Source organism: Scaptodrosophila lebanonensis, unplaced genomic scaffold (genome assembly GCF_003285725.1).
Source record: "Scaptodrosophila lebanonensis strain 11010-0011.00,11010-0021.00 unplaced genomic scaffold, SlebRS2 tig00001410-arrow-pilon, whole genome shotgun sequence".
NCBI classification, from domain to species: domain Eukaryota; kingdom Metazoa; phylum Arthropoda; class Insecta; order Diptera; family Drosophilidae; genus Scaptodrosophila; species Scaptodrosophila lebanonensis.
In genome coordinates, this window is record NW_022060738.1 from 3597497 (window position 1) to 3621289 (window position 23793).

Below are 23793 nucleotides of genomic sequence, written 5' to 3' on the forward strand. Positions count from 1 at the left end.
AATTTTTCGATTTACTGGCAACTGAATAATATTTATTTGTAAATACAAAAAAAATACTATAAAAACAAGATACAAATTTGACTTTTTATTTACTTTGAAAAAACTATTCTGATAAAGTATTATTTATGAGTTCTTCATAAACATCCTTTGGTATTTACAAGACATTTGTGAAGACTTGACTTTTGTGTGTCTTCTTATTCCACCTATTCTACTTAGCTCATCGCATTCCGTTAAAATAAGAATAAAACAGTAATTTTTTACATACTCGTGTATTATCTATACAAGTAAGACGTGGATAAGGAGTGCCTTAAATATGTTAAGAGAAAGCTTCTACCCACTTCTTTTTCATTTCTAAGCACTTCACCTACTTAATTTTTGATTAAAAATAATTGTGTACAGCGTTTTCATGTCAGTGTACATAAGCGGCGAGTATTGAAGCTGCTTGGCCTTACGGTTTTATATAAGCATGTATTTATATGTATATATTTAAAAAAAAAAATGTTTATAGTAGAAATATTGTTGCCATATCCATAACGCTTTGTCCTCTAACGCCTTCTGTTCACCCGTCCGCCGGTCGCCTGCTTGCTTCCTTCCTGGCCAACTTCCTGTCACGCTTGGGGGGCGTTATATAGCGGGCGCGCAAACTGCTATATAAATATTGCCTTTGTTGTTGTTGTTGTTGTCGTTGTAGCTGCTGTTGCTGCTTCCATTGGCATAGCTGTTGGTGTTGCTGCTCTTCTTGTGTACTTTATTTGCGAGGATGTGCAGGAAATTTGAGCAACGCAACGAAATCCATTTACGTAATTACTTTAAGTTAACTTTTGCTGTGTTTGTGTGTGTGTGTGTGTTTGAGGATGTAGCAAAATAAAATCGCATCGCTGCCGATGCTGTTGGCCATGAAATCCAGGCCACGTGCAGACAGCCATTTCATTATTAAATTATTGAGAATTCCTTTATTGGAAATCTTTTCTCTTTTTTTTGCCTGCCGCGCAAAACTTGACAAATTTGTTCATCTTTTTCTGTTGCCTTTCCTACCAATTAGTTAAGTTGTTGACCAAAGGCTAAGTATTGATTACATAAAGTTACGATATGTTCCCATTTTCATAAATCTTACCAAACTTCCAAGTCCTTGAATACATAATTATTTATAGCATATTAATCTATTTTCTCCACGTTGTTTTATTCACAGGCGCCCAATTCAACTTGTAGTCATGTCAATAATGTAACAACAACAACAACAACAACAACAGCTACAATTGCCATTAAATTAGCAAACAACAAAATAAGCGACGCACAAAAATAGACAACAGGCTGGCCAACAAAAAGCCGCTGATAAGCCATCGGTATCGTATCGCCTAGAAAAACATTTCTGTTTCGTTCAATTGTTTCCGACTGCCCCAGACAGAGGAAGGGAAACAGCAAAAACGGCCATCGTGGATACCAATACGGTGCGCTGCTTATCAGCAACAGCAACTGTAAAAGCGCCGCTGCAGCCGCTGTCGCCGCCAACGTTGACGCTCTGTCAGCCGCCACCGCCGACGCCGCCGTATCAGCGGCTGACAAAAGCGCTGCAATGCGATCCGAGGTGTGGGCACGAGGTGAGTTTGCATGTTTGTTTGTGGGTATCGAGTTACGTCACAGCTCTCCTTAGCTAATACACAAACCTGTAGCCGGCGACGCGTCGACGCCGCCACGACAGTTGACGCTGCAATTATGTCGAGGTTCAAGGCTAATTTTCTTGCGCTTCATGGGCAACAACAACAGAGACAAGCATTTGAATGTGTTTTTAGTGTGTGTGTGTGTGCGTGTAGGTGTGTGTGTGTGTATTTTATTCATTTGCGTCGCTTTTTGTTTGTATGCGTGTGCGTGCATGCATAATACGTACACCTAACGTAATGACGCCGGATTACGTATACGCCGAGTTATGCACCTTAATTAACGCTTGTACCGTCCAAAAGAGGCTTAAGCCGCAACAGAAGCTAAAGCAGCAATGCCCACCCCTTCTTCCCCCCAATCAAGGCCGTCTCAAGTTACATTTAGCAAATAGTGCACGCTGGTTTAATTAAAAGGCATGGTAGCTGAAGCTGAAAGGGCCTTAAGGACCAGCATACTCTTTTCATTAATCCGGCATAAAGTAAAAATTGTACTTCTTGTAAAATGAAAATGAGATTAAGTTGAAAACTGAACTTAATGTTCATTGTGTTATGCCAATATATAGTAGTCGTGGGCATAGCGAGGTACTTACTTTTCGCCCAATATTTTCGAAATAACAATTGCTTGCTTAAGTTTTCGGAGAAGTTCATATCGATTAGAAAACTTAATGTTTATAGGCTAGTACCAATATTTTTGTATTAGGATCTATTTCAAAGACACAATGGATGAAAATAACACAGATAATTTATTAATACATGGTTTAGCTTGGGCATAGCGAGGTACTTACCGATCGTACCAATATTTTCAAAATAACAATTGCTTGCTTGAGTTTTCGGAGATGTTAATATAACATATGAATATATTAATATATGTACATATGTATATAACTAGCTAACTTTCTTGGTATTCGCAAAATATTCTCAAAATTGTTGTTTATTTTTAAACTAGGAACCATTTCAGCCATTTCATGGAAGAAACTAGCACAGAGAATTTATTATTATTATTATTTATTAATACATTTATAATTATTGTCATCTTGTTAAGAGATTAGGGGTAAATTTTAAACTAATTTGAAAAACATATATTAATATACATATGTAGAAACAGCAAGTTAATTTCTTTAAGTATTCGTATTCGCAAAATATTCTTGATATTGTTATTTACAAAAATATCAGCAACTCTAGTGTGAAATGTAGGTTATAATATTTTTAATTGTCAAACGATAGCCTTTCATTCTAAGCATCTACAAGTATTATTCTTTCCGTATACTCAGGTGACCATAGGCCGCCGCATCGGTCTCTACAGATTCTGTGGCGACATTGGACGCGGCAATTTCTCGAAAGTGAAATTGGCCGTGCATCAATTGACGCGCGGTAAGTTCGCCAGGAAGTTATAAGTGTAGAGAGCGCCAGTTTTCTGACATTTTCAACCGCCATTGCTTTCCACAGACAAGGTAGCAATCAAGCAAATTGATAGAACCGGGCTCGATGCCAAGGCCTTGCGTATGCTGTCCAGCGAAATCGCAACTCTCGAATTTGTTCACCATCCAAACATATTAAGGTAAGTACAACATCCGTCCATTAAGTGATGTATTATTTGGAGTTCACGCCCTCGCAGGCTTTTCGAAGTGGTTGAGACTTTGGGGCGTGTCTATTTGGTCACGGAATGGATACGTGGCGGCGAGCTATACAACCACATCACGCAGGGCGGACCGCTCCGGGAGATTCACGCCGCTCCTCTATTCAAGCAATTGCTGCTGGCTGTAAAGCATATGGTAAGCACAATTACTCATATATTTAACAGTTTTCCTAGAAAATCTCTGGCATATTACAAATGTTATTACGGAATTAAGATATGAGATAAGAACTGACGAATTATGCTTCAAAGCATACTTGTAGATATCTTGAGCCCACTACACTAATTTCATCTAAACTCCTAATCTATCTTGAGTAAGCAGAAGTAAAAGTCAAATAAGAAACCTCTTGAAGAGAGAGATATAGAACCTTGCTACTCACAAAATTTATTATATTAATAATGTCGGCACGACCCTTCACCGAGACCTAAACCTGTTCACCGTGGAGGAGCAGATTGGAAGGCATACAAGTAGATACAGTGGCAGGCTTCTGAGTCACCGCAGTTTGCTTGCAAGAGGATTCCTTCCTGCTAGACCTTTGCGAAGACTGAAACGATTAGGTTTTTTCAAAACATTTAGATATGCATAAGCCACCACTAACTTATTAATCCTCGCGCGGAAGTGCTCGCGGTTGGGCTATTTTATATTTGTAAAAATGTATTGTTAAGGTGCTAATCTGAATGCACGGCTTCAATGCTTTGATTAATCAGAAAAAAAATTAATAATGTGCCGAATGTACTACGAAAGGAGCGTTATATTAAAGAAATGCGCATAAATAGAGGTTCTGATTTTTAAGAATGAGGAAATAAAATACTCATACTTAATAAAAAACGTAGTTTAGGGACTTTTCCCATGATATACATACATTTCTTTACTTATTTTAACAAAAATATACTACAAATTATGTATTTTGAATTACTTGTATAATAAGCTGACATCATATTCCAATTGCTTCCGCCGTCTCTAGCGATATGGTAATTTTTATTATTACTGCGTTTTTTTTAGCTTTCGGAACTAGTTTTAGTTATTAATAGAGAAGGAAGAGAGAAGCAGTCACCAGTATTTTCACAAATAAAAATTATTTAAAATAAAGAATGTTTTTCTTTAATCTTATGTATATTTCAATGACAGCTTTTTTTTTGTATATAAACAGTCCGAAATGGTTTCCCCAATTTATTTTCATGCATAAATAAGCTTTAAGCAAAGCAAATAGTATATACTCTTCTTTGCTTTTTTCTTCTTGTATTTTCAGCACAGCCTTGGTTACGTACATCGAGACATCAAGGCGGAAAACGTTCTGTTGCTTTCCGAGGATCGTTTAAAGTTGGCAGACTTTGGTTTCAGCACACAGCTCATAAATGGTACATTCGTGATTAATACAATATTTTATCTATTTTTTGTCGTTGTTAACTTTGTTGCACATCTCGTACAGGTGCCAATCAGAAGCTCGACACATTTTGCGGCTCGCCCCCCTATGCCGCACCCGAGCTCTTCTCCGATGACCACTATATTGGTGCGCCGGTCGATGTGTGGGCTTTGGGGATTTTGCTCTACTTCATGGTCGTGGGAGATATGCCATTTCGGGCTCCGACAATACCTGGTTTGAAGGCAGCAATACTCAAAGGCGACTATTTGCTGCCAGGACAGCTCAGCTTGCCGTGCATAAGACTAATACGTAAGTAACCATAAGTGGAAATTATTTATTATATTTTTGTGTCACCATTCATTCACTGTCGACATGAGAAAACTATATAAATGTTGTAAAAAAGCCTTATCAGCTAGGAAAGCCTAAGTAGGAGAAATCTAATCAAACAACAATAATATCTAATGAACGCGTGGGGGAAATATTATGGGCTTTTTGTCTACCAAGTGCCGTCAACAGGCATCAATAGATCTGCCAAGCTTAGAATTAGTTAAAAACTATTTTTTTAAATAATAATTGAAAAAATTATTTATGATGGAATCTCAGACCCGGTGTGGGAAGATTTATAGCCATTATTATGAAAAGAACAATCTACAAAGTCAAGTCCTGCTTTTATTGCCTTAACGGAAACTCTTTCGAGACAAACATTTAGAAAAGAATTTTGCGGTGGGAGTTTTGGGAATACATTCCTCAAACAGATGATAGATGGATGGAAATATCGAAACCTTTTTAATAAAAAATATGTAATATACCTGTACAGCAGAGGATCTATAAATACCAGCTCAAGAGTTTACTGACCACTGATAATTATGATATTATGTATCTTATTGTTGACTTACTTGCAGAACGCATCTTAATCCATATCCCAGCGCAACGGCCTACAATTGACGATATGCTCAACAGTCAGTTCGTGATCTGTCCGAAGCTGAGTGCTGAACTGATGCAGCATGAACTCAATCAGCACAGCAAGCCCGTTAAGCGATCCATATTCTGGGTACGCTCCAAGTCGCGGCGCCTGCGCAAGTCCGCTTCGCTACGGGAACGTTACGTGGATGCCGTCAAAAAGCCAGCCATCAGCATGAATACGCGCCAGCAGGACGAGATGTTTGTGGACAGCTTCCTGCATCCCATCGAAAAGGGGCACGAGGTAATGCAGTACAGTGGCGGCCGGAAGGAAGCAAATGTGGCCAAGACGGCCAATTCGAATTGCACACCGAAGCGGTATTTGTTTTGTGGCACGCTCAAGAAGAAGATCACACCCATTGAAACGGAGCCCGAGAAGCAGCTTTCGAATGGAGTCGGTGGTGCAGTTAAGCTAAGTCCCTGGAACGTGGAGGTGGCCAGCGATTGCCCGATGTTCAAGAACTATGATGGGGAGACGGGCAACTTCATAATGCTTCCCAGCGACACTGATGATCTCAGCCAGTTGACGGCGCTGGAGTTTGAGGCACGCCAACTGCTCGCCGAATTAGGGATCACCAGTGAGATGCTGCGCAACGCACTGCCCAGTGGTCCACGGTCCGATATAATTGGCTCCTATCGCATTGTAATCAACCGATTGCAGAAGCAATCCTGGCTAGCACGCAAGCATGTGGAGATGGCGCTACAAGAGATGCCAAAGATTGAAAAGAAAATCGAACGCTCGTGCTGTATTCTTTAAGATGCAGCACAAAGCCGTAGTCCTTACTTATTTAGACGAATAAGTTCCATCAAGGCACCCTTATATTGAATCCGTTTTGATAAGTCAAATTGATATACCTCTTTTAATTTTTTGTTGAATATTACGTTCAGTATGAATTAAAAAATCCAGTCCAATCGTACAAAAGCCCTTGAATCTTAAGTTTCAGAATAGGGAGGGCCGATGGAGCTTATTTCCTTTCAATTAACTGGACGGAGTTTGTTATTTAATGTTATTAATATAGCGTCAATTTGAAAGCGTCAGCTCATAAGGCTAGGGCCGTCTGTTGTTATACAGTATAGTAGTATTGTAGTAGTATTTCGTTCTATGTAAAGAGTTCCTTATTTCTGTAGCTTGAGTTTTTAAACTGTTAATTAATTTTATGACACATATTACAATACGAGTATTGCGGTACGATATTTAGAATGCGCGCATGATAAGGCATCTTAATAAAAATCGACATAAACACTCGTGTATGACGTCGAAGTATTATGTGTATTTAGTTGATGGTCCATTTTTAAAGTACATATACCTTTAATATATGTACATCCAATATATACGATACAATATACACATATACATATATGCATACATATAAAAAAATGTTCAAACAACAAGTCCAACAAAAACAATTTGTCGAATCTTTCTTATACAACACTTCGTAAAAATGTTTAATCCGTAAAAAGTTACATTATTGTAATAATTAGTAGAAAAAAGCATGAACATTGTGTGTGTATTTGCCAAATTGTCTCCCATGGAGTCAATCGTACAATAAAGCAGCCTATTAACAATTGAATCGAAAACCAAATACAATACAATGAAATAAAGGTACATACAATTTAAAAGAAAACCAACGGCAGCAAACGGTTCTATTCGAAAATGACGAGTAGCTTATTATTAATGCACTGTAGTTTAATTTACTGCATCCACAGTCAGGTGAGGGCGCAGCATCCAAGCGGCCGATAGCTGCTGCTCCAATTAAGCTGCTCGGGCTGGCTGGCTAGCAGGCTGCTCCAGTTTCGCACGCCGGTGCACACAGGTTCATGCTTCTTAAGGTTCACTGAGGCGGTGACGGTGGCAGCGATAGCGGCTTCGCAGCGCGCAGACGCCATGAGCGCGAGCACTCAAATGATGGCACTCCGAGTGCTTTCCGTCTTTTTACACTCACTCGCATTTTGTTTACTATTGCTTTCGCCTGCGAATTGAGAGCGCATTGATAAGACTGAGTGAGTTTATTGCGTGTGCTGGTTACTCACCCACAATGGCGAACGACTCGGAGTCGGAACTCGCTGGCCAGTCTATGTCCGGTATGGCTGGCCACTCAATATCCTCCACCGTGTCCCAGTCGACGGCCCGTGCCTGTGTAATCTCAAACAATGCCGGCGTGCACACTTTGAGTACCTCATTGCGCAATTGCTGCAGGAAGGCATCGAACTGGTCACGCGTCTTGCACAGAAAACAGACGGCCAGTGAAGGATCCATGGCACTAAAGTTTAAACGTGCAGCATGTTTTTGATGAAAAGTCTCGTCATGCTCCTGCTCCTCGGGTGTCAACTTCTGCGACACTACTCCAGTTCTTTGCGTTGTATGCGGATCTAAGTAAAGCACCTCTTCGTCCACATAACCAAGGAAATATAGCGCTTGGTTTGGACGACCACCAATCATGCCGCAACTGCTTTCTAGCTCTAAGCAGCGTTTTAAGGCGGGCACGTATATCGGATTTATGTCGCTGATGCCCAAGCGCAAAGGTATAATAAGTAGCAAAGGCTTCCAGCTGTTGTCGCCTGGCGAAAGGCAAAGCGTAACTGTTGGATTGTGCAAAAAAATTAAAATACGCAGAGATACAAAATGTTAGGAAAGCTCACGTATATCATCAAGCACCACAGTGCTGTCCATGGCCACGTGCACAGCCAACGAACTCCAGTCGTCGAAACGCACCAGTTTTCTATAAGTAACAACAAGTCACAAGTCATGGTAAGTAACATATGGTTATCAAATCTCTCCCTCATACTTCAAGATCTGTGCCACTGTGTTTGGTCCAATCCACTCGCCCACCGCTTTGTTCTGAGACTCTCCCATCAGCGCAATCTGATGTATAGAGTAATAACTTTTGCGTGCGTCCTCAAACCGATTCACTATCTTCAGATACGTAGAGTCACGACATTCAGGCGTCCAGAACCAGTCACGTCCCAAATGTAAATCAATCAAGGCCTGGGCCAATACCATCTGACCACAGCGAAGCATGCAGCCCCAACCCCTGTCTGTGGTTAATTGCACTTCACCCAGTGGCACGAAACCATGACGATAGGTGCACCATAGTCGGGTCTGTATGTCCCGCCGTATCAGGTCCAGTTCTGAAATGAATTCCAACCACATTGTATGGAAATTATAAAATGAAAGTCGAAATGAGCTCACCCTGCACGGCATTATAGCGTTTGCCCAGCACCCAAACATCGGTATTCCTCTTTGGTATGTCCTCCGGCTCGCCACTACCCACGGCGCCACCAACAGCGCCAGCCAGCACGCTGTCGGGGCCCAAATACGCTTCGAATACGCTGTCCATTTTGCGTGTTAGCTGCGCGTAAAAGCCAATAAGCATCTACGAACGCTCCGCTATCGACGCCACCACTGATACTGTCAGGGGCGCTTGTTTAATTGCCACCCAATGACGTTTTTGATTTTGCCTTTGTTTCTCTGTCTTGCCAAAAGCGTCGCTGGATTTTTTGCTTACACACCGACGACTACGGGCAGCACTGCAAATGCATTTGTTGTTGTTGGCAGTGCTTTTTATAATTGGAAACACTTTTTCTTGGGCTCCCTTATTTGTTCAATTATTATTTTTTTATTTTGACTTGATTACAACGATAACATTCAGCTCCTCCGCCTCCGCCGCGACCGAACCAAATGATGTTGACGTCGTCGAGTAGTGTTGAAAATCGTCCGTAGCTTTGTTTATTACAAGTGTTGCCAACTTGCCGCGAATTTGAAATATCTATTATTGCTCTGGCCTCCGTTTACACTTTTAGTGCACAAAACTTGTTATTCAAATCGAAAAATGCGTCGTCTTGATCGGAATTACATTCTTTACACATTTCAGCATTGGGATCTGCCATATTTTTGGATGCTGCTGCCTTACGTGCTGCCTGTCGCTGCTTTTTCAATTGTTTCTTTATCAGAGCTTTGGGCACAGCCTGTTCCTTATCGGGTTGCTTCCAGTCGGGCAGAAAGTCGACACACCAATCGTATAAATAACAGAAGAAATCAAACATTAGTTTGGAGTCCGGCAGTACAAAACGTTCAATATAGTAACGCACATCGAGGCGATTGCAGAGCAGGTCATATAAATTATAAAGAAAGGCGCCACAATATAGCCGATTCATTCGCGGATTGGCTCGTGGGAAGTCGAGGAGGGCATTCAGGCTACTAAGCTGATAGACGACGGCTTGGAATTCGGCAAAACCATGCAGCACAATAGTGGAGTAAAGGTCATATTTTTTCTTAAAAATCTCCTGCATGTGAAAATGAGGCAGCAATCGCTCCTGCGTCAGATAACAATCGGATTTGGGAACATGGGCCATGCGATCTGGAATGGACAGCTCCAGCAGCGCTGGCTTGATGCCGCGTTTTATGCCATCCAGTGCCTCCTTATCACGCACAGCTCGCTCCTGTTTACAAATCTTACCGAAGCGACGACGAAACTCCTTTAATTCCCGTTCCGCCGGTATAGTCACGTCCACAGTCCTCAGGACGACGAGGCAAATCAACAGCGCATTCAAATGCAACAGGTCGCAGTGCTCCGACTTGTGCAGCCAATAAACAATGGCTAGACAATACAGCTGAAGATCCTGCGGCAGCAGCTCCAATTTTTTGAAAAGAAGGCCTGCATCCAGTTGCATCCGCTGCTCAAATATCGCCTGCAGATGTCTAGCGTCCGGCGCTGTGGGCACAAATGCATATTTGGGTAACACTTCGATGGGCTTCCGATAGTATCGAATGTTGGTTACACGCATGGCACGTGTCAGGTACGTAAACTCAATGGGCTGAGGATTGCCTTCTTCATCGACGGGAGGGAGCAGGTTCTCGCCTTCCACATTGTGGAGCAGAGCAAATATGTAGTTGAGTATTGGCAGCGCCAATTCGTTAGCATCTTTGTGGGGAAAGTGTTCGATTTGTGGATTGTTGATATATTTCCTCAAGTGAAGAAGATCCACAAAGAAACGGGGCAGGTGCGCCGGATAGAGCTTGTCCAGAAACCACTGGGGGAATTGTAAAGCTTTGTCTTCTACCCCATCGGCATTGGTTTCCCCGTCATCACTGCTACTACTTTCGTCTTCCTCTGCATCTTGTTCTTCTGCAAAGGAATCTTGTTGCACCTCGTCCCCCACTTCTTCTTCTTCGGACAACTCCCCAACAAAATCACCTTCCTCCTCTATATCGCTTGGATATTCTTCGTCATTGGGTTCAAAATATCTAAAGGCTTCTGCGTAATTTGATTTGAAATAATCGTAGGCATGACAAATCTCATTGGAGTAGCCCGATATGGCTGCCTGCACCTGGGCTACTAGAGATTCGCGTTGGGACTGTAAAGCAAAAGACTTAATAAATGACTAACCCTCAATAGCTGTCTATCCAAACTTACTTGCTTTAATCGCGACAGAACTTTGGCCAGTGCCGATTCCGATGTCTCCTGACGCAGCCACTGCAGGATTACGCGTATGCGTCGCTGCTGTTGTTTCATCTTGCGACTGCGTCCTGCCTTCCCCAAGCCAGTGGCAAAGAAATTGCGGAACGCAGAACGCGCAATGTAATCGTTGCCCAGCAGCGCAGCAAAGAGCGGCAGTTTCTCCGGACTTAGTGCACCATTGCCGCATAAATGTTCCACCCGATAGATGCAGCAGTCCAGGTACTTGTATGTTCTGGGACGCTTCGACTCCGGCCGCTCTTCCGGCTTCTGTATGCCACTGATGATCTTATTAGCCTTTGTGAGTTTTTCCATACGCCTGGCTTCGTTCCTGCGCAGCACCCTGGTCTGCTCCGAGGATTTTTGTTCGTCTCTCTTGGAGTGCTGCACTTTGACAGTGAGTGTAATCAGTGGTATGTACTGGACATTATGTATATAGAAATCGGAATCGTACGAGAGCACTGGACAATTCAGTTTACGCGCCAAGGCTGCAAGCTCGTCGTCTGCCTCGAAAACACACCGCATGATGGGCACGCCGCAATCTTTCACCGCATCTATGAACACTTCCTTCATGTGCAGCGGAAAGAGCGTGATTGAGGCAAGCGGATTAATGCGCTTTATAACAGCAATTTTGCCGGTCAATCTTTTGCTGGCGGTGCGCATCTTTCGCTTCTCGTAGCCTCCGTCCATGAGCACGTAGGCATCTATTCTACATTCGGCCAGAACCTGAAAGAACTGGACGACGGCGCGATAGAAATCATCGTAATCCCCGCCAAATGCAGAATAGAGTCCAGTAACATCTTTGTAGAGGTTACAGGCCAGATTGTCGCCGTCGATAACCAAATTGGTGTCGTGCAATTCAAAGGCTTTGAGGTAAATTTCAGCGCGTTGCGCTATGTAACTTGTTAACCCCCGAACGCCCATATTATTAACGCACTTGTTGATATTGCTATTTGTTTATATAGAAACGGGCGCGTGTTGTACAAATAAGAAATAAGTGTGACCAAAAAACAAAATATTCTGCAAAACCTTAAGATATGTTGCAAAAGCTATAGAAAGCCTTAGAGCAAGAAATACGACAATTAATTGAATTAGCAAACAGTATATAAGAAAACATTATTTGAGGGCACTTCCATTTATTACAGAAAATACCAAAGTTTTTAACACATGTTATGCCCCGCAGTGTTGTATAATACAATAGATCAGTGCTACCCATAAATTATTCTGTACAACAAAATAAGTGACCATTCTTTCGCTAAAATACCTCATTTTTAATTTTAATATATTGCGTTTTTTCAATTTTATAGAATTAATCATCGTTGTTCTTTAAAAATCCGCTGATTTTTCAACACTTTTGGTTTCATACTATCAGTTTATCTCGCTCGCACCTGTGCAATATGAGGCCAACGCTCAAAACATTTAGCATGTTGGTTGGGCTTTGCGCAACCATGACAACCCTGCCATCACACGACTCTCAGACTATCGCTGGCCATCATTTGCAACGCTTGTGTCGTCCGTGCATATGTAACGCGAGTTGTACGAATTACCATAAGATTCTGCAGCAATTATCCAAAAATCAACAATAACCAAATGCGTTCGGAAATTTAAACTCAAATGAGATTGAAACAATAATAGTGTGCAAGTCTACGACGCGTAATCGAGTGCCTTTCCGTGCAAAATAATTGTGGAGCGCGTGCATATATACGGGTTCCCGTTGGTTCAGTTCATATCACTTTTTCTCGCTTACCTTACTGCTTTACCACTTACGTTTCGTACGTGAATGTTGTGTATTGTTATTGTGCTCGTTTAACGTAAAGCAACAAAGTAGCAGAGCAGCAGCGGATGCGCTTGCACAGGTAGACGCCATAAAATTATGAAAAATTAAATAAAATAACACAATGCAGACAAAATCGGACAAAACCAAATAGCCAAGTAGCTATATAAAATAAGAAATATCTGCGCTCGCTGATAGAGAGAAGCGCAGCAGCAGCAACATTCATTTTTTCGTGTTAATTACTTTGTGCGTCTTTGCTTTGTGGTCGCATTCATTCCATATAGTATTATTTTTCTTGGATTTTCCTCTTCACAACTCTCGTCCACAACAGCGGTAGCAACATCAGCAGCAGCCATCAGAGGCCGCCAGACAAACAGAAGACATGGGAGTGAGCGAGCGCGCAGATCTTATACGTACCGTGTCTTGAATGAATATTTGTCTATGTGAGTGCGTAGCGTGTGTGTGTGCGTGCGAGTCTGTCTGTCTGTGTGGGAGCAGAGTATTTTAATAAATAATTGTGCTACGGTGTGGCGATAAAGCAAATAAATGTTCCAAAAAAGCAAGCAATACCGCCGGCCAAAAGCGCACAAAAGTGTGAAAAATTGTGCATAGTGTTTCGACTTAAAAAAAGAAAATCAAAAGTGAAAAATACGACTACAACCACAACAAATTCCTGCAACAACAAACACAGCCAGCCATCATTAAGCAACAGCAGCACAAGTAATAGTGACTCGCACTTAACGTACACACATCATACATACATACATACATATATTTATATATATATAAATATACATATTACATATAGATACATACATATATGATAATAATTATTGGCGTTGTTGTTGTTCAGGTCGGTTTCTGTTTTTTTGTAAACGTGAATGAGTGTGTGGAATTTTGACAATTGTTTTTGTCACCCAAAATCGCTTGTGCCAGCAAGTAATCAAGTAATTGTAATTGTCCAACTAAAACTCTCATCACTATCACCATCAACACGGAGCTGCAATTTGTCAACAGAAACAACAAATGCTACTTCTATAGTTGCCACGATAATCAACTCGCTTGGATACGCCGCACTTTTTAAAGGTTCGTATAAAAAGTATATAAAATATATAAAATGTTCAATCATTGTACATATGTTGCATTCTGCAAATGGCTCTAAGAAAGTGGTTCGCAAAAACAGGGAAGTAGAAACATGTTCCCAGCCTTCAACTCCAATTACCAACATTTTCCAGGAATTTATGCAGCATGCACCACAGGCTGCTGCCTCATATTTCCTGTCTTCCGCACATTTTCACACGTCCCTGTGCCTGCCTGTGCAGTTTCCTTGCAATTTCCCTGTCCTCACATACTCGCGCACTAGCTGATGAGCTGTAATTCCCACGCCTACCGGTGCATGCCGTTCAGGTAGAAATTTTCCAGCACATGAAATGAAAAATGTTGTTGAAAGACCTGACTGAGAATGCCGCCCTAGGTGGTGGGCCACACAGTCGGCAAAGCGCAGCCAGTAATGAAGAGAAATAAATGAAATGGGTTTTCTCTCTTATTATTATATTTTTCTTTCTGTAAGGCACATACTACATGCACATACACACACACACACACACATACTCAGATACAACCGCACAATGGGCGGCATGGAAACAAACTGAAAATGTGCAAAATTAGCCACCCGCAGTTTTCATCGGTAACAAATCTTTGGAATATGAAAAATTGGCCAAGAGTAGTCGCCAATTTGATTAAAAACATTAGGGGGTGTGCGGCTGGGCTTGGTATCATTAATCATGTCGATATTGAAACGCACTTAGTGGGCGCAAATGTGGCTGACTTTTCCGTACATTATGTAATTTGCCAAGTGCTCAAAAAATAAGGTTGATTGCGGCACAGTGCGCCAAACAGGCGGCGGCCGACAGTGCCAGCAATTTCCGGCGCCGCCTCTTCTGGCGCTGCCTAGGCTGGACATGGGCAAAATGGAGATGGGTGTTTGTTCACTAAAAAACGAGCGCAAAAGTTCATGTGGTCTGCTTTGAAATCTATACCAAAATATGGTGTATGCGGTTTAGCTGAGCTGGCAATACAGGGAATCCTGGTATAGGACGATTAATATTAAGATAGGAAATTAGTAACTTGACGAAACTGCACACGAGATATTTGAAAATAGACATACAGGGGAATCAATCCACATTTATCGATCTTAAGAATCCTCTGAAACCCAATAACAGTTGGTCTTAGAAACAGTCTATGATTGCATTTTCATCGTAGCCCCAAATGAGATCATTTATGAAATGGTTTTTTGGATTGGATGCATTAATTTCCATTTCCAAGCATTTTCATAGAGGTTGTGTATTGATACAACATTGCCCTGTAGGCGTTCATATTGTTCCTTCTCTCTTAAATTGGCGTTCTATTTAAGGTCTTACTGTAGTTGACATTCTGCTTCTTCCTGCTGTTTGTGTGCGTGCCAAGCTTTGGGGCGCTGCTGTCGTCTAATGTTCTTCGTGCCGACTGCAATTGTTGAGAATTTGGCCATAAAAATGGTTGCCCAATATTTTTAGTGCTGTTTTAAAACAGCTGCTGGCTATGATTTTATGATTTTTGGTATAATAAAAAGAGTTTGAGCATAAAAATGGACACAAACACAGCCATGCACATACATATGAATGTACGTACAAACACGCATACACACACAAACATGGAGAGCAAAACCGGCAGCTGCTCAAGTGTTTGTAGTCTACGTAAATGTGTGTTTGTATTTGTATGTGTGGATCTCAAATGACACTTGCAGTCGCCGTCGTCGTTGCTGCACATTTTTCTGTAGAATTTCCTAGTAGGAAGTGCACAAAAACAAAAGTAATAGGAACAACAACTACAACCGCGCTGCAGTTGACAATGGTTGTTTACACGACTTCTCAATGTGCTGCTGCAGCACAACTTGCAGGTCTGCCAGTTGTCTCGCTCACACCTGCCAGTGACATATGAGTCGGCCTGTGCGATCCTCAAGGCTTGTTTTTGCTCTCTAGCCTAGCTTATCAATGACTGTTGCTCTTTCAGTTGCCTATGTTGTTGTTGTTCAGTGCGTAGGTGTGAGCCTGTCCTGTTGTGCGTCATACGCCATGCATTTAAATGAAGCACAGTTATTTGCTCAATTGAGCATTGGCGACTTTGAGTTCGGGGCCAATTATTTAATTGTCGCTTATTAAATGTGCTAATTTGTCTAATGTTAACCAGCGTCACAGTCTCAACATCTAATATCAGCACATTCTCTTTTTCATTTTTGCCGGAAGTGTTCGCTTAAAGCTGCAACTAATTGCCCAGCGAGATGATGTGGCTGCCTTGGTTAGTCGCCATCTTAGTCGGAGTTGCTATCGCTCCGTAATTTCTCACTGATCTCACTTTCTCAATTGCGCATACGCACCGTTGTGATTTGTTGTAATTATAGGTAGTGTGTCATTGACGCACATTAAAGCTCATTTTGCCGTTAAGTGTGCTTTGCACCAGGGCTGCGTGAAAAAAATGAAATTTCGAAATAAATTCGATCCAATGGAATAAATGATCATTACTGAAGGCCTCTCCTTCTATATTTTTGTTGAATAGATTTGTACTTTGAGTACTTCGAACTTACATTAAAAGGGAACACATTAATTCGGATTTCTTTTGTATGTTTTTAAACCAAAATAATACAAAAATGTTTATTGAAAAGATAATCTAAACTGCTTACCTAAATAAAAATATCATATTAAACGATATTGGCAGGGAAATATATATATAATTTTTGGCATTCGTAAGTTTTGGATCTCCTTTGGTTTGGTTTCATTTTTTAGTTTATTTAAGACTTCACGAGTCGTTCGTAAATAAAGTGCCTAAAATAAAGCCTTTGAGCGTTTGTCTATTTTGTTTTCCCTAATTATGTACCGTTATATTCAATTGTTTAGAAAGCTGTGTTTTTTTAGGTGCCACCTGTCTTTGAATAATTATATGAATTTTCATATATGCATTTGCTTGCATATCTAACGCCTGTCTGCAATAAAACTCTTCCATTGCAACACACGACGAAAATAGTAAATACAAATGTACACGACTTGACCTACAAGCGGCTTAATTAAGTTGCGCGCATTTCCTGCCATAGCCAAGAACATTTAATGTTTATTTACTGTTAATTATTGTTTATATACATGCAACAAACTTTATATAAACTTGCCCACAATCAGTGCTAAAGAGAAGGCACAAACGTTTATTAAAAGCTAGCAAACAGTTTTCAAATTGTTTGAAATAAAGCCCAGCTGGCCACTCCAAGAACACTAACACTAAAAACAGCAACAGAAGCAGCATTAACAATAATATACAAAAAGCACATAATGTACTTATTTCCTTTCACACAAGCAACCAAAATTTGGAAAATATAAAAATCGAAGAATCAGCCGCCACAATTCCAACCGCACTGAACACTAACAACAGAACAGGCACAGGCAGTCAGGTACAACACGTGCAGCCTACGAACTTCATGAAGTAAATAAACTATAGAAAACTATTAATAAACAATAAATTTGTGGGCACACACAAGTTAACGATTTTGCATTGGGCTTAGCGCTCAAAGCGCCGCTCAATGAATTGCCAATCATGAAACCGGAATTCAAATTCATTGAACGTTCGAACGCTTGCACGCAGAATCAATCAACGATTCGACGTTTGACTTATGAATGAAATGCGTAAGATACCTAAACGGAACTGATCCCATAAGTCCGTAATTATGTGAAAATCAAACCAGTCATATTGCAAATATTCGAGAGATCGTTTAAACGAATTTAATGAAAAGTTTTGAATTTTCCCTTTTATTAATTATGTTATTAATATATTATTAAGCAAATTAATAAAATCTCATGTTTATATCTGATATACATTTATAAGCTTACCTTTTTCCGTCAGGATCATAGATTTGTCCGCACACACTCGGAAACAGGTGGATGGAAGCAATTGATTTAAACATCTTCATCCATCTTGTTAGACTGTGACATTCTCTCTCCTTTTTTTGGATTAACTGCAGAATGTATTTCATTAGTTACTTATTTTTAAACATTAATTTAACATCATACATATCGATGTGCGTGGCAGCTCAGCTGCGGCAACGCCGACGATGACGACCCTCGATGTGTGTGGGTGCTGTCATCGTTCTTCAGCGGCGTTCTTGGCGTCGAGACGTTGCCATAAACTTGAATTGTAATTTTGCAAATATTTGTCGCCAATAAATCATGCGCCTGTTACTGCTGCCTGGCCTGACCGACTGACTGACTGACTGGCTATTTGTCGAATCGGATCGGCGGGCATTGGGGACTGTAAATTTGTTTTCGAAAGGTCTTGCCTCTGTTTGCTATTTATGCTGATGCTGGCGCTTACGTCATGAGCCGGCCTCTTACATATATGGCTATGTTTTACAGTTGTCAATTGACTGCTGTTGTAGCTGCTACTTGATCTAGACATTCGTACATACATACATATGTATGTACATATAAATTGGCATTTCGCTCGCGTCGACACTAAATATTGAAAGTAGGTAAAGCCACAGCTTTAGCTTCGATTGAGTCATCAGTTTTGTACGTAAGCACTTGTGAAATTGCACGAGTACGTATCCAAACGATACTTGAAGATATACATGTGTATGCTCATAATTTGCAAATTTAAAAATTAATCTTTAAGTAGAGCAACATTTCAGTTTTATGCCCTACACATTTCATTCCAATTGCGTTGCATAAATGCAATAAATTTTTATTAATTGCTCCGTTAATTGAGAATTATGTGCCGAAGATATCGTATAAACATTTGTTTATATTTGGAATTGCGATCCGTTCATTTGAAAATAATTCATGAGCCCACTCATCATTAATAAATGTTAATGATCTAGATTTGGTATTTGGATTTTTTTTTTGACGTCACTTCCTTATGTGTTTCATTTGTTTATGATTTAAAATGCATATTAATTTAGTTAATATTTCAAATTGATTTGCAAAATTCAAAATACAGTTTTAAGGCCCGCTAACTATATAACTAATGCATACATATTTATTTTCAAATAAACATAAAAATTTAAACAAGATGGAATGGTAATTCGAACTTACGAGTAAATTTGTTTTAATGCAATTAATTATTAAAATGAAATATTAAAAAAAACAAAATTGTCTTTTTTCGAACTAAGGAGAATTAGCAAGATTCCAAGAGTAGTTATTCTAGCTCCTTTGAAGGTGAAATGCGAAATAAAGAAAGTCTCAAGAAGTCTTCACTTACAACTGATTTCCAAATTATTTAAAAGAAACAGCAATTCATTATCCAAACTTTACAAAAGACTGGTGCTTTGTCACGCACAAGCAATGTGCGTCAAGCCTGCTCGTAACTCCGTTTCGCATGCCATTCCATTAACTCATTGCTGATAACTTGCAATGGCAATTGGTTACACATATACATATATGTAACTTTGACGAAATTTGGGCCTTACGATAAAAGTCATGATCTATGTGGCTACCTAGTTCGTCATATATTTCGGCTAAAAACTGACTAAGCTGCTATTGACGGCTGTGGGTGGTGCATTCACACATATAGTGCCAATATTTGCACAATGTTGATGGGCATACTGTTTACATTCTTTGTATAGGCATTTCAGTTTCTTGCTTTCGGTTTCTTTTCCAATTTTTTATTTACTTTGGTGCTATTTATAACTGGCTCACTAATTTGTAATTTGTTTAATGATTCACTTAGAGCACATCGCTGTGACGATATTTATGAAGTGTGGGAAGCAATTTGATCGCTCAGTGAAGCTAAGAACACATTGTACAAGACATATACACACACACACCCTTGTCCCATGATATATGTAGTCTAACATATTGGTTCAATATATTACTGTAGTTGCTCAATATTTGTTGACTTAACTCGTACTTCAGGGCCATGCTAATGACTGATAAGATTAGTCGGTCCGCTTTCAAGAAATGCGGTCATAAATACCTATTCTATCTGATCACTTCAACTGGTATACACACATACAGTGCCACACAATAAGTATGTGCACGATTAACGTACATTACATAGGAAATCTGTTTTATAATTTTTCGAAGAATGAGATAATAGACTAACAAAAAACATTTCTTTAGGTATGCTTCAATACTTTTAACATTATAGATTTGGATCACAGAAATTCGTATAAAAAACTATAAATGATAGTATGCTTATTATGCCTATCTAAAGGTACTTGATTCTTTTATATTATAGATTGTAATTAATGATTTAAAGGATGTACTAGTTAGTACGAATGTATGTATGCAACAGACCCCACCTCCTTTCTAGTTCAATCGAAATGGGACTATAAATTAATGTGTTTTGAATTGTGTATTTTCTTTTTATTTTTCCTCTGTTTGATTTACATATATTTTGTATTGTTTTCTTTGGTCTCACTGCATTCTTTCACATATGGCTGACAGTTCGTATATTCAGCTTCTTGTGCAAATCATCTAGTTGCGTGATTAATTCGATGATTGCTTGACACTTTGGATTGTCATGATGTTGCGCACTCTAATTTTGAAAATTGTTTAAACACCAGTTTCCCCAAGTCTTGCCCACCTCTTGCTCTTATCATCGATTACATCAAGCGACTGACACTAAACCTGTTTCGACTGCACAAAATCACCCACCAAATTGCTGTGCCACCCTAAAGTAAAAACCACACAAAGAGAAATAAGAATTCCCATAATTATAACAATGCCCCATGCCATCGAGTAAAGTAAACTTAACTTACCAAAAAAAAATAACGAAAAAAAGAAAGAAAACTGATGCCGGCAACAAAACGAAATGATATCTAAGTGTCGCTTCCAACAACATCAACAAAAATAACTCCAGCAACAACTTGTAAGTTCAACTCCTTCTTGGCGCTGCAGCGAGAAGTAGTAGTAGTTGTTGTTGTTGTTGTTGTTGGGGCACCTTTGAAATACAAACTTTTGTGGTTATAACTTTTCTAGACCACAAAACTTGATGGCGTCGCGTCAACGTTAAGCCACAGAAGTTGTTGTAGTAAACAAACACAAAAACAAAAAAAACTAAAAACACGGGAAAGAGAACAACAACAAAGGTAAAAGACTTAAGCGAAGAAGCAGAAAAAGGTGTGTTGTGTTTTTGGAACAAAATGAAACGAACGAATATGAACGACTAACACGTAAACTCACAGTCGGAAGAAGCAGTCAAAAGCAACGCAAACGTTTTCTCAGTTCTTCTGTCCGTCCACTTTAATATATATATAATTGTGGTAAAACTTTAACAACTTCTTTCTCTGCTAATGCTGGCTGGCAACGACGGGGGCTGTGACAGACAGGGGGTCGGGGCATGAAATTCAAGTTTTATTTGGCTGACGCGTTAACTGACTATCTAAGAACGGGTGGAATAAATGAACCGAAGTGAGCTGACCTGGCCAAGACTACGTTTTCATTGTATTTTTTATGATGTTTTCTTTAATTTCTTTATTTTGGTTGAATGCAGAAATGCGGACAGATAAGCACAACAGCTATAATCGTAATACCAATGACAATGACTTGGCACAAAGTGGTCCAAATGTTCCCGTTAGTACAGTCAAATCAATTAAAGCAGAAACTCATGCGCGCCTTTTTCTAAAAAAACAAAAAACCCTCCAAATCTACACATTTCAATTAGAATGGAACGGGAACGGACGGACGGGCATTCAAGGGCGGTTGATTGTGTGTGTGTGTGTGTGTGTTTGCTTGGGCTTTACGCTCCAGAAAAGCGCTCCGTAAAATGTGTCATGGCTGGCAGTTAAACTAAATTACCTCCAACTTAATCATTTGTCGCTGTCGTCGCTGCAGCTGATGATAATGCGGCGGCGGCTGGGACTGCAATAGCAATCGTAATGGTGATGGTGACAGTCACAGCCAACTGTGCTGTAACTTTTTGGCTTCCTGCAACAAGCCGTTGCACATGTGCCATCGCTTCGCTTCGCTACACTTTCCAACCACATATCGGGAAGACTTGGCCGCCGCCACACAAAAGCAACCTGCGGTAATCAGCGCCTGCAGCTACACTCAGAAAAACGTTTTCTCTAATTTATTACCAAAAACAATGCCAATTTTCAACCAAAATAAGGGTTTTGAATATATGTAGATATTATTTTTTTATTTAAACAATAAATGGAATAACAAGTAATGAAAAAATCAAATTAGGGAAAGTAGTAAAAAAGTAACTTGAATCATGGAATTCGTCACAGACGGGGGCGGTAGAAATGGCTTCAGTTCAATTATCGAAAATTAGATACCTCCAGTTCTCTTAGTTTCTGGTGAGTCGCTCTACTTGTAGAATCACATTGATTTATTTCTAATTGAGCTGCATTTGAGTCCCAAAGTAACCTACAATTTAGCATACGATGAGAGCAAGACTAACTACATAAACTAAATTACTGCATATTGAAGGAGATGTCTTTATTTGTGTACTTGGGGTTTCTGAAGTCCAATTTTTCCCGGTGTTTTTTTCTCCCTCTCGCGATGGCCAACGTTCGGGTTCAATGCGCTTAATGGCGTGCCAAGCACAAGGCCTGGCACCAACCAAACTCCACATGCCACAGCCACAGCCACAGACCAATTGATAAACAAAATCATCAAAACATCATCCTCAACCGACAACCAACAAAAACAAAAGAGTGAAAACCTTTGGACGACCCAAAGCAACAAATTAAGGTGCCGCTTGGTGGCAGTCGCAGTTGCTGTCGATGCCACCATATGAAACTAATTGCGCCCACTCTGCTGCGATTTTTGACCAAAAAGTTGAACGCACGTGCTGGCGCGCCATAAAACTGTCATTGTTGTTGTGTTATTATTGTTGCTATTGTATCTGCTGTCCGTGTCAGTGTGTGCCAGCAGATTTCCCACATTTTTCGCACAGGCCAAGCTAACAAAACGAGTGCAAAACTTTTTGCTCCACAACGCATCGGAAACAGAAACGGAGCCGTAAGCGTAAGCAACGATGTCTTGGCTCTTTTGTAATCCTCACGTAAACCGTTTTAGTTTTCTCAGACTTTTATGCGAATTTATTTCGTTGTTTTTAATGCTTCGCACACGTCAACCAACCTGAAGACAAAACAACAACATGAATAACAACAAAAACAGAAGAAGTGGAATAAGAAAAAACAAAAACCGAACCCAACCTCATCCAAGGGTCACACACCTTTCGCAAGTCAGCGTTTCCCAACCCTTTGGCGAGCGTTAAATTTATGCGCCCCCAACCACACTGATTTGCAACTAACCCCGGTTCCAGAAAGTATTCCTCGCCGGATAAATACGAACTAGCGCAGGTGCGCCAATGTCCTCATTGTTCGTCCCGTCACCATTTAACCCTTGCTTCAATTTCAATTTTGTAAATTGGGTTTATATTTCGATTTATTGACTGCGGCTCGACCTGCTCCTGACTTCTGTTCCTTGCCTCTACCTCTCTACCTTTGCCATTGCCTGGCTACTGCACTTTGACTGACGTTTATTGACATTTGTGTGTTGCGTTTCTTGGCGCTTTTGTAAATTATGTGGCGGGCGGCAAACACTCGAAAACAAAATGGCTGCGCAGTGCACTTTATTTCTCTTACGCCTTCTTCATTGCATATTTCATTGTCTACCAAAAAAAAAGGCAAATAGAACAGTAAGGTAAAGAAAATTAAAACAAAAGCAACTTAAAGGATAGGAAGGTAGAACGGATTTTATTCATGTTCGATTTGTTTTATCCGATAAAATTTATGTTTGCTGTTTATTTATATGCAAAGGCCATAAGCCATTTAACAAATATTAAAATACATTAAAAGGAAATCTCATAATTTCCGAAAAAATAGTAGAGTAGAAAAAATGTTATATAACTATAACCCGAAATCGAGCGAGTGTTTCAATAGAGACAAATCCTTTTATTTTTAAGCTGTCAGCACAGGTGT

At 40.2% G+C, this 23793-nt stretch overlaps 4 protein-coding genes across 4 annotated transcripts in view; 2 read left to right on the forward strand and 2 right to left on the reverse strand.

Annotated features, from left to right (window-relative positions):
* The first annotated feature begins 1543 nt into the window (after positions 1-1543).
* LOC115630439 (serine/threonine-protein kinase SIK3) lies at positions 1544-6873 on the forward strand. The gene is made up of 7 exons (XM_030526999.1): positions 1544-1598; positions 2927-3026; positions 3102-3213; positions 3271-3427; positions 4539-4647; positions 4719-4961; positions 5555-6873. The coding sequence occupies exons 3-7, from the start codon at positions 3158-3160 to the stop codon at positions 6367-6369; spliced, it is 1380 nt and encodes a 459-aa protein (XP_030382859.1). The 5' UTR covers positions 1544-1598; positions 2927-3026; positions 3102-3157; the 3' UTR covers positions 6370-6873.
* A 217-nt stretch (positions 6874-7090) lies between these two features.
* LOC115630441 (cysteine protease ATG4B) lies at positions 7091-9279 on the reverse strand. The gene is made up of 5 exons (XM_030527000.1): positions 8803-9279; positions 8399-8741; positions 8253-8332; positions 7644-8192; positions 7091-7582 (listed from the first exon to the last, which is right to left on the reverse strand). Exons 1-5 carry the CDS (start codon positions 8984-8986, stop codon positions 7512-7514), a joined length of 1227 nt encoding a protein of 408 aa, XP_030382860.1. The 5' UTR covers positions 8987-9279; the 3' UTR covers positions 7091-7511.
* On the reverse strand, positions 9197-12026 carry LOC115630438 (protein asteroid). The gene is made up of 2 exons (XM_030526998.1): positions 11027-12026; positions 9197-10967 (listed from the first exon to the last, which is right to left on the reverse strand). Exons 1-2 carry the CDS (start codon positions 11990-11992, stop codon positions 9402-9404), a joined length of 2532 nt encoding a protein of 843 aa, XP_030382858.1. The 5' UTR covers positions 11993-12026; the 3' UTR covers positions 9197-9401.
* A 546-nt stretch (positions 12027-12572) lies between these two features.
* Positions 12573-23793, forward strand: part of LOC115630563 (protein Star) — a 33673-nt gene continuing 22452 nt past the window's right edge. Inside the window, exons 1-2 of the mRNA XM_030527177.1 lie at positions 12573-12924; positions 13696-13928. The gene's annotated coding sequence lies outside the window, so the exon portion shown is untranslated. The remainder of the gene's footprint in view (positions 12925-13695; positions 13929-23793) is intronic.